This window comes from Strongylocentrotus purpuratus, unplaced genomic scaffold, assembly GCF_000002235.5.
Source record: "Strongylocentrotus purpuratus isolate Spur 01 unplaced genomic scaffold, Spur_5.0 spur5_scaffold_21, whole genome shotgun sequence".
Taxonomy (NCBI): Eukaryota; Metazoa; Echinodermata; class Echinoidea; order Camarodonta; family Strongylocentrotidae; genus Strongylocentrotus; species Strongylocentrotus purpuratus.
In genome coordinates, this window is record NW_022145607.1 from 23,380,472 (window position 1) to 23,391,733 (window position 11,262).

Consider the following 11,262-nt stretch of genomic DNA (forward strand, 5'->3'; position numbering starts at 1 on the left):
CTTAGGTATAGCACACCAAAAATAAGTACAACAAACAAATGTCCTTTGATGATTGCAAATGATCAAGCTTTATGAAAGCTTAAAAAAAAAAAAAAAAAAAAACAGAATTTATATCGGTCAATGCGTTGTGATTTTATACCATTTTTTGATATCGCAAAATTATCGAAAAACCTGCCAGAAATGGTCAAATTGGCAAAAATGGCAAAATTCGACAAAGTTGACAACTTAATTCATCACTTTCTCGGACACAAATAATAAATTAAATTATCAGACACTAAAATATCATCTTTGTGGTAAAAATACAAAAAAGAAAATTCATATATCTATTACCGTTTTGAAAACAGAAGCAAACAAAATAAGTAATTTTTGTCATTTTTGCGAATCTGCAGATATGAAAAAGTTGTGAAAATAACTCCGCCTAATTAATATGCGCATATGTAATCAAATCAAAACCGAACATGATACATCAATGAAACCTATGTACATCAGACAGGTATGGAAATACATTTTTTTTTAAGAAAAAAAAAATTATGAATATTCATCAAAATATGCAAATTAGGTCATTTCAGCTAATTATATATAGGAAAGTCAAACTGTTCATTTTTTTGGCATTTTTTAAATCATATATTTATAGATCATATTCACACCAAATATTAAAATTAAATTCCAAATGTTTTTGCAATGCCAATAAAATATGGCGATGGAAATTACTTGGATCACCGTTACAGCTATTTCCTCATATGTTTCACAATTATTCAGAAATACCGATAAAATGATAGGAATTTGCAGACTTTCAGCTACATCACAGTATAGTTTTCTTTTAAAGAAATGTCAGATTTGAGGATTTATGACGATTTTCCGAGAAACCATTCAACTGGCCATAATATTCTACAGGGACTGAATTCCAGAGAAAAACAAAATGTGGTTACCCCAGTACAGTTGTGGCTACCTTGAGTGTAAACAACAAATTGATTTAAAGAGTGAAACACATGAGGATATTGCATTTTTGTAGGGGAGTTTTATACATTGAGGTGCATTTTCACCACGCAGAATAAAAGTCAATGGGCGATCAGCGGGCCATGTCACACATGGCTAAAAAGACAATATTATAATTAATAATTTAACATATTTTCCACATGCCTATAACAATGAAACTACACAGAATTGTAGTTAAAGGTATGCTTGAAAGATATGAGAAATACAAATGTAAAAATATTGTTCAGTTTTTTTTAAATAAATTTACGAAAATTGCCATAACTACTAACTGACTGCTGTTGTGTGTGTGTGTGTGTGTGTGTGTGTGTGCATGGGGCAGACTGTGTGCACAGGCAGTGTGATCACCCTAATGCAAGCTATATCATATCAACCAGCATGAGCTAGATCTTCTCTAATACAAAACCTAATCTAACCTCTAAGTTCATAAACAGCTCAAAGTAATGTCTGTAACATGAAATACAATTTTAGTTAATTCCAACTAACGGTTTCCTGGCTTCAACAATAACACGTAACTCACCTAATAATTATTAAAACATCACAGGTAATATATGGGTAAACTACAGTTCCAACAAATTTAATCAATAATTAGGTATCTCGATCATCTCTGAAAACATGCGTTTGCAATAATTAATTCCGGTCAATATAATGATGCACTCATTCAAAGGTTTAGCACAGAATATACTGCTTTGTATAATCCTTACGTTCAATAATCAAGCAATTCCAAATTACTTGTGCATCCTCAAAACATAATAAGACAGGATAAAACTACATCTATATTGTACTATAAAAGTTTCATGTTCTCTAACAAAAATACATGTAATGATTGTTTTAATCATCTAAAAATAGACTTAAGATTTCATAAACAAATATAAATAACTGTGCAATAAAATGACAGGAAGCATATTAAAGTAAAAGCAATAACCGCTTGCTCTAGGTTCCTCTTAAACTCCTAATCAAAATACCTAGCTGAAGTTAAATCTGCAAAAGAAAAATATAATTTCCTTGATGTAATAAAGTGGTCTCTGCATGTGCTCTTGTTTCACTGCATAAGCTAAAGATCTAGAGAAACTTCTTTTCAACAAATTTGTGTAAGAAAACAACTTGCTGAAACTTCACTCAACCTCAAATATCCTACAAATCAGACCACTCAAGTCGCTTTCTCCAAGATAACTAATATTAATATAATCTAGTTGCTCTATTGTAGCATTATGGATACAATACATAATCTCATAAAATATAATCAAACTCATTAAAATGTGTGTCGCAATCATTAATTTACCAATTAGAATTCAATAACTGCACTATTAGACATAGCAAAATACAAGTTCTAAATGGTGGGTCTGCACATTATTAGACCACTATCACTGGTGGAGGAGAAAAAAGCTCTCCCTTGCTTGATCACAAGACTGTTTATGTACACTGTTGGTCATAAAGGTGGAATATTTATTTTTACCCCAGTTTAGGGAAGGATTTTTAAAAATTATTTATTTCTAATAGATCTAGATAATGGCATACATTCTCAGATTGTATTGAATACTAATTTGCGAGTATTTGTTTCGCGTGACTGCTTCATCATATGTGTGTTACTATGCTAATCAGCTAAGGGACCTACGTCCTTAAGTCATGATTGACAGTAATGAGGATTAATGCCTCACAAAAGGGCACTGATATATAGCTGATCGACACGATTTTTATCCTGGGGCCTCTCAGTAACGAGGCCATTGCTTAGCCCCTGAATCATTACTGTACGCAGTGTTTGCTAGGGTACGCGGCCCCTTCCACAATTCCCCCAAAACGAAGAAAATGCAATAAATTGTCAAAAATTCATTGCTTTTTCCCCCGGCCCCCAACAGAAAAAATTCTTCTGTAGGGCCATGCATAATGGTTCAAGGCATGGCCACACAGAGAAATTTTTCCTGTTGGGGGCGGGGGGAAATGACAATGAATTTTTGACAATTTATTGCATTTTCTTCGTTTTGGGGGATTTGTGGGGGCGGCCGCGTACCCTAGCAAACACTGCGTACAGTCATGATTCAGGGGCTAAGCAATGGCCTCGTTACTGTGAGGCCCCAGGATAAAAATCGTGTCGATCAGCTATATAAGTGCCCTTTTGTGAGGCATTAATCCTCATTACTGTCAATTATGATTTAAGGTCGTAGGTTCCCTAGCTGATTAGCATAGTAGCACACATATGATTTAGCAGTCACGCAAAAGAAACACTCGCAAATCAATATTCAATAAAATCTGAGAATGTATGCCATTATCTAGATCTATTAGAAATAAACAATTTTTTAAAATCCTTCCCTTAACTGGGGTAAAAATAATTATTCCACCATTATGACCAACAGTGTATATTTGTACCAGTCAGAGGCGCCACACAGTAAAAGAACAAGGCCCTGTTCACATGAATAAGCAACTTTGGTACCGTGTTTATACTTCGTTACAGTAAGTCTATGTAACTGCCTCCAGGCTTGTTCACATCCTAGCTGTGAATGGGCATCCACACACACACACACACACACATATACTACCACTTCATGAGGCGTTCATTCATAGCATAAACATAGTCCTATTCTTCTGCCGATCCTATACCTTCTAAAGTGTAATGGTAAAACATTGAAAAAGTACAGACTTATGTACTTGCAAAACTTTTCAATTCAATATACTGTTTAAAGATAAACTTGAGTTCTGGTAAAAAAAGAAAATGGACTCTCACAGAATCAATCGAAACTTACAATGAATGTTCAAGAATACGAATAAAAGTCATTTGCCAAATAATTTTGGTATAAAATGTATACTGGCTGAGTAATGAGCATAGAAAGATATTGAAATCAAGGTAAGTAGCCCCGACACCATTTCTGTAGTCCCATATACATCTTTCTGTGTACAGCGCTTGTAACTTTACTAAGACTGGGCCAAATTTGTTATGATTTTGATGACTCCAGAAGCTTGCAGTACACACCAATACTTACATGCTACATGATCAACTTTGTCTGATCCATTCCACACCTTTTCTTTCACAATGCAATCGCATGACCAGAACTCAACTTTATCTTTAATAACAATATACCGGCAATATATTGTACATGCACACTCAAGTAAGTCAGCATTACAGTCTTTGGATGCACATTCACATCCACACTCACATCCAATGCCAATGTATAAGCTAATTAGTATTATATAATCACTTCTGAAGACATTTATATGCGTCCAATAGTCTGTTAATTGTATGATTAGTTAAAATGTCAAATAATGTAATTTCTTACTGATAAGATCGTAATTGTTCAACTATTATAATTGTGTTCATGAGTATTATATATGAATTGTTATATCATTGTATACGATATTAATTTCTGTTACTACATTCTATCATATTTAAATCTTTAGTAATATATTTTATTATTGATTGTTATAAAGCGCATAGAAAATGTATTATTATGCGCTATATGAAAATGATTTTATTATTATTGTTATTACTAGGAGATTTGCTACACCTCTCGTCCGATGATCTAATAACACAGAGGCAATGAGAATTTGGGACTTTGAACAAAAATCCCACCCTCAATTCAAATAACACGTACAAGTAGAAACCATATTGCCAGATTTTGCCGTCTTCACCTTATATCGGAAGTTTAACCACAATCCTGTCACATATTGGGTGTGGTTAAACATTTGACATTCAATCTGATCAAAAGTGGGTTACCATTGTTTTGACGATGGTTTCAAGGGCTAGCAGACGTCTGTACATTCTGTGTCAACTAAAATAATGTGAAATCTTGACCTCTGATTTAATATCAGTCTATGTCATGTATATCAGCTTCTCACGTGAGCTCCTGACGTCAAGTCGCCACCCTGACTTCCTTCCTAAACCCGGACGATCTCTAACTTGCAGACAATTACGCAACTCTAAACTTATTCACGAATCAAGATGCAGAACCACGAGGTATTATCAATTGGCCCTTCAATCAATGGTTCGATTAATTTTTTATTGTAATTGGTTTGTATGAATATCTATCAACTTGCCCCCAAAAGCCTTCATAGTTTTGCTTAAACTTAATACTTATTGTTGAATCTTCAAGTATAATCTCTTTCACTGTTTCATTTATAGAATTATATTTATACACTGCATGTTACTACTGGTATCATAAACATTATTGTAAACTCTTACTTTACCATCAACCACATTTTCTTCTTCTTTCATTCTTTCATGCATATAAATGTCCCAACACAACTACCAAAAAGAGATTAATGATGATAGTATTTAACTGTGGAGTTTTACTCTTTAGGTTTGAATGCTTTCCAAGAACCACAACATAGCATCATACATTTCTTTTCTCCTGTCAATGTACATTAATTTGATATGAATGCATGTATGTTGATAATAACTAATTTTGGCCAGCGCTTTGTTCATATTCCAGACACTATACAACGCTACCTTGGCATCTTGGGTCTAGATAACCAACAGCACAATACTCCCATCTTGTCTCAGGATTGGTGGTGTAACACCAAGCAGTGTTCACTCCATCGGGGTTTCTGCAATAGTTGTTGTCTAGTCCCGCGTTAGGATAGTTAGCTGGAGTCTTCGTGTGTTGATTGGGATCCTGAGAGGTCCATGCTTGACAAGTATGATCTCCGATTGTGCGTGATAAGAGACCTCTGTAGTGCACTCCTGTAGGATCTTCCTGGCATGCAGGTGTGGCTAGAAAAGAAAAAAAGCACAGAGTAAAATTTCAAAAGAGATTGCAAAAGTAATATGAGTTTGATTCTGAATAATAATTTTCCCAACCTTTTCCCCCGAAAAGGCAACTATCTACTCTTATGCAACGATTGATTCACAGACCAAATAAGAATTGATTGCGTCAGTCACTTACAAATATGACGACGCTTGAAGTGTAGGCCGTTTGACTTCATTATCCTTACTGCCCAGTGCCCACTTGAAAAAACATTCAATATTCTAGACAAACCCAAGTTGACTACCCTCTAGACAAACACCCAGGATGACTACCCTCTAGACAAACACCCAAGACTACAAGACAACAATACCCATTTGCATATGATTTTAAACACACGCACTTCCGCCTACACTCAATTTCTGATTCACAAATTGAGTGGGTTTTTTACTCTTTAGGTGTGAATGCTTTCTAACATAGCATCATTTGTTTCTTGTCTCATGTCAATGTAAGATGAATTTATGAGGTTGCATGTAACTTGATATTAATACATTTTGGCCAGCGCTTTGTTCCCGTTCCAGACACTATACAACGCTACCTTGGCATCTGGGGTCAAGATAACCAACAGCACAATACTCCCATCTTGTCTCAGGATCGGTGGTGTAACACCAAGCAGTGTTCTCAATATTGGGGTTTCTGCAATAGTTTTCGTCTAGTCCCGCATTAGGAAAGTCAGCTGGAGTATTAGCGTGTTCATGGGGATCCTGAGAGGTCCATGCTTGACAAGTATGATTGTTGATTGTCTGAGATAAGTTTCCTCTGTAGTTCACTCCTGTAGGATCTTCCTGGCATGCTGGTGTGGCTAGAGAAAAAACACAGAGTAAATTTCAAAAGAGATTGCAAACGTAATATTTGTCTGATTCTGAATAATAATTTGCTCCATCTTTTCCCCCGAAAAGGCTATTATTCTTATGCAACGATTAATTCACAGACCAAATAAGAGTTTCTTGCTTCAGTCACCTACAAATATGGCGACGCTTAAAGTGTATGCCATTTGACTTCATTATACTTATGTGTCAGAACCACTGCCCAGTGCCCACTTGAAATACATTCAATATTCTAGACAAACACCCAGGATGACTTCCCTCTTGACAAACACCTAAGATGACTACCCTCTAGACAAACACCGAAGAATACCCTCTAGACAAACACCCAGGATGACTACCCTCTAGACAAACGCCAAGATGACTACCCTCTTGACATAAACCTAAGATGACTACCCTCTAGACAAACACCCAAGATGACTACCCTCTAGACAAACACCCAAGATGACTACCCTCTAGACAAACACCAAGATGACTACCCTCTAGACATACACCCAGGATGACTACCCTCTAGACAAACACCCATGATGACTACCCTATTGACGTACACCTAAGATGACTACCCTCTAAACAAACACCCAGTATGACTACCCTCTAGACAAACGCCAAGATGACTACCCTCTTGACATAAACCTAAGATGACTACCCTCTAGACAAACATCCAAGATGACTACCCTCTAGACAAACACCCAAGATGACTTCCCTCTAGACAAACACCAAGATGACTACCCTCTAGACATACACCAAGATGACAACCCTATAGACAAACACCTAAGACTACTACCCTCTGGACAACACCTAAGAAATTGCTGAAAACAATATGTTACTTAAATATTAAGAAATAAGGGGAGATAAAATCGAATAATGAATGGTACATTTGTATGAAATGTTGATTAACAACAATACCCATATGCGTTTGGTTTTAAACACACGCACATCCGCCTACGCACACTTTATGATTCACATATTGAGTGGGATTTTTACTCTTTAGGTGTGAATGCTATCCAAGAACCATAACATAGCACCATTCATTTCTTGTCTCATGTCAATTTAAAATAATTTGATGTGGATGCATGTATCTTGATATTAAATAATTTTGAGCAGCGCTCCTAGTAAACAAAACACTAAAAAGTAACCTCTTTTGGGAGTGTATTTTAAGTGATTTTAAAGTATGGTGCCTTTTGAACTAGATTTTAACGTTATCGACACGTGCCTTCATTAAAAAAAAAAAGTACTCCTGTTCACGTTTTCATCTAACCTAAAAACCATCAATTTATCACGCGACTGGAGTAACGTGATTCCACTTACCTCTGTAAATCAAGTGTTTATGACCAAATAACCACTTGACCAAGCAACGAGTTTTTTTGTCCGTTAACCGATGGTGGTGATAAATAAGTAGTTATTTGGTCTTGTAAGCACCTTTATCGATTGGTTTCACAGGTTATCCAAGGTTAATGGTAATAATCACGTTACTTACACCGGCTAATCGTCTTATTATTCTGTCCGTGAATCTCTGGTTATATTAAATTAGTAATTCTGAGGTGTCTTATACACCGCTTTAAATGGTTTCAGAGTTACCATAACTTTCTTGGTTATGATCACGTTATTGATTATTAATCTAAGCTGGGCATCGGTGACTTTTAGGGGTGAAAAATTAGTCATTATTAGGTGTCTTAAAACATCTATTTAAATGGTAGTCAAAGTTGCCAGCAGTTCCGCGGTGATGATCTCGTGACTCAAACTCAATTAATATAAGCTGGGTATTCCGTGATTTCCAGGTGTGAAAATGAGTTATTCTTGGGTGTCTTGATGTTTTCACAGATACCATTTAAGTTTCGTGGTGATAATCCCGTGACTGTTGGCATATTTCTATTTTCACCAGTTGATAACTGACTGTTGGCATCTTTTCATTGCACCAGTTGATAACTGGTCTGTGTGCATATTTCCAGTTGCCACAGTTGATGACTGGCTGACTGTTGGCATATTTCCAGTTGAACCAGCTGACACCAATTAATTTTCATATTGAATATGAGGTGCGTGCAGATCTATGTTTTTCAAACAATTTAACTGAATTTACAGCATATTTCTTAATTACTGATGATTTAGTTATTTCAAAAATACTACAAATATAAATTACCAGTTATTAGGACATTTCGCTACCTCGTATAAATTACATTTAGTTAAACATGAATAAGGGAAACATTAACTATGAACTAAAATAATTACAATAAAATACAAGTATATGAACAAATTTCGATTAATTAAATTATGTAAGTCTACTTATTACCAATGCCTTTACATCGGAAATACAGATGTACCAGTATTGAAGTGTTGTTGCCGTTCAACTGGTTGGAAGTTTTACCAAATGGTTCCAGTTGAATTCTAATTGGCCTGGATCAACTGGATCATTTAGCCAATTTTAATTACCGGGGTTACCAGTTGGCATTAACTGGTTCATCAACTGAACCAGTTGCAACTAGCTTTCTCTTCTGGGATGTTTGCAACCACGCCCCCCCCCCCCCCCACCCCCTGTTATCCCAAACTGCTTCCGGTTCATTTATTGTGTAACATTAGCGTAATTATTGGGTTGAACGCGGGTTACAGTAACATATTTCCTCTTCGACGTAAATTTCACGTGAATGAAGAACATGATTCATCTCAAGTCAGCCTCGTAATATTCACGTAAATTTCACGCAGCTATTTTGACTAAAACTATCACTAATGCTTCACGTGTTTCTGTGACGCGATAATTTAGTTTATGATGATGTAATTTCATAACCAAACAAACACGGGAGTATTAGTTTTCCAAACCATGGTCTCCAAGGTAGGGATCATCACGTTATCATAATGGTGATATTGCAGTGACAATTGCGTGATTTAGTGTACGTGTGTTTTAAGTGACCTAGTGCAATAAACGTATTAACACATTTACGTAAATGTCCGGTGTTTGAAGAACGTAACTCTCCTTAACTCGATACCTTGATATTGACGTGATTTTCACGTGATTTTTTTTTATTGGGCTTTGCTCACATTGTAAACACTACAACGCTACCTTGGCATTTGGGGTCAAGATAACCTACGGCACAAAAATCCCATCTTGTCCCAGGATTGGTGGTGAAACACCAAGCAGTGAAACGCATATCGAGGTTTCTGCAATAGTTGTTGTCAAGTCCCGCGTTAGGATAGTTAGCTGGAGTCTTCGTGTGTTGATAGGGATCCTGAGAGGTCCATGCTTGACAAGTCTGATCTTGGATTGTGCGAGATAAGTTTCCCCTGTAGTTCACTCCTGTAGGATCTTCCTGGCATGCAGGTGTGGCTAGAGAAAAAAAACATAAAATAAAATTTTAACCCTATCCACGATTTTTCCAATTGCTTGGGAATGCATATGGATGGCGCCCCGCTGCTCGCTGACTTTTTTCTTTCGAGTCTTGCGCAACTTTTAAAATAATTTTTTTTGAAAATCGGACCTACGGTTACAAGGTCACGTGACCTTTTGTCTTTGCATGTCAGCCCGAAAATCGCTCATTTTCGTGATTTGTGTACAAAACATATAAAAAAGTAATCTTTCCTAAAAACAGACCAAACATGGGTTATGGGGTCTTTTTTAAAGTTTAGGTGGTTGTTTTGGGAGTCAAAATAGTTGAATTGTAGTAAGAAATGAAATAAAACAACAAAAACAATGAAATACATAAGAAATTATCAAAACAAGGGATAACATAAGGAATAAGCTGGCTCTTCCAAAAAAATTTGTATTATTATTATTCAGAATGGTATAATGAATATATGTAGTGAAAAAGAATGCTTAAATATGAATAATATATGATTTATGGGTAAAAAGGGAGAGAAAGAAGGAGAGAGAGAGAGAGGGGGAAGTTACTAGACATATTTTGATAATGATCAAATTCATGACGACATTTCATTGTTTCCCTCACTTACTGGAGATAGTGGTTTCTTCATATTTCGTTGTGTCTAACATCGTGGTCGTAGGGCTAATTGTTGTGGGCTTGGTCTTCACTTCCGTAGTCGATAATTCTGTTGACTCTGAAACGTTATAACAAACTGAGCTAAATGATCATGATATAGTTGATAATTCAGGGTTATAACAAATGAAACCACACGTAGAAAGCAATGAGATTAGGAATGACACCTAAACAGGATATGAAGGCCAAAACAAAGCAAATTTAGCTCCATGAAAACATATAATTTTTAATAATCTATTTATTTTATAAGACATAAACTATATCAGCATATTTTGTAGATTTAGTGGTACTTTCTCAAATCCAAAAGGACTCTTTTGCCAAATAATTTATCTAAATTTGTTCCTTTGGCGTGTTTTTGTTGGTCATTAAACTCAGAGGAAAAGAATCGGATGGGTTCATCCCCCGTTAAAAAAGGGGTTTAGCATATAGCAATGCCTCTAAAAGGAAAGGACAAATAAAGCGAGAGTCAGATAAAGACCGAGAGAGAGATAGAGAGAGGAGGGGGTTATAGAGAATGAGAGAGAGGGAGAGAGAGAGAGAGGCGGAAAAGGTGAAGTGGCTAGAAACTTTATAACATTGATCAAATGCATTACGTCATTTCATGCGGAATGCATGTAGGCCTACAATTTCTGATGAAAGATGCAGCAAACTACGTGCAATTAAAAAATGGAAATTTGTTTAAACCCTGTAAAAGAAAGTCTCTGCATGCTCTTTGTTCATTAGTTGGCCACT

At 35.9% G+C, this 11,262-nt stretch overlaps 1 protein-coding gene across 1 annotated transcript; it reads right to left on the minus strand.

The window, feature by feature from the left end:
• Positions 1-5,417: 5,417 nt before the first annotated feature.
• Positions 5,418-10,526, minus strand: LOC593482 (plasminogen-like). The gene is made up of 4 exons (XM_792955.4): positions 10,487-10,526; positions 9,603-9,866; positions 6,265-6,528; positions 5,418-5,695 (listed from the first exon to the last, which is right to left on the minus strand). Exons 1-4 carry the CDS (start codon positions 10,524-10,526, stop codon positions 5,418-5,420), a joined length of 846 nt encoding a protein of 281 aa, XP_798048.3.
• Positions 10,527-11,262: the final 736 nt, after the last annotated feature.

What these genes read in the sequence shown, in the direction of transcription:
- LOC593482 (XM_792955.4), bottom strand. Translation starts at nt 10,526, where the DNA reads ATGTTAGACACAACGAAATATGAAGAAACCACTATCTCCA. An exon ending in TGAAGAAACCACTATCTCCA is followed by an intron (nt 9,867 to 10,486) that starts GTAAGTGAGGGA and finishes TTTTTTCTCTAG; the next exon opens with CCACACCTGCATGCCAGGAA. An exon ending in TCTTGACCCCAGATGCCAAG is followed by an intron (nt 5,696 to 6,264) that starts GTAGCGTTGTAT and finishes TTTCTTTTCTAG; the next exon opens with CCACACCTGCATGCCAGGAA.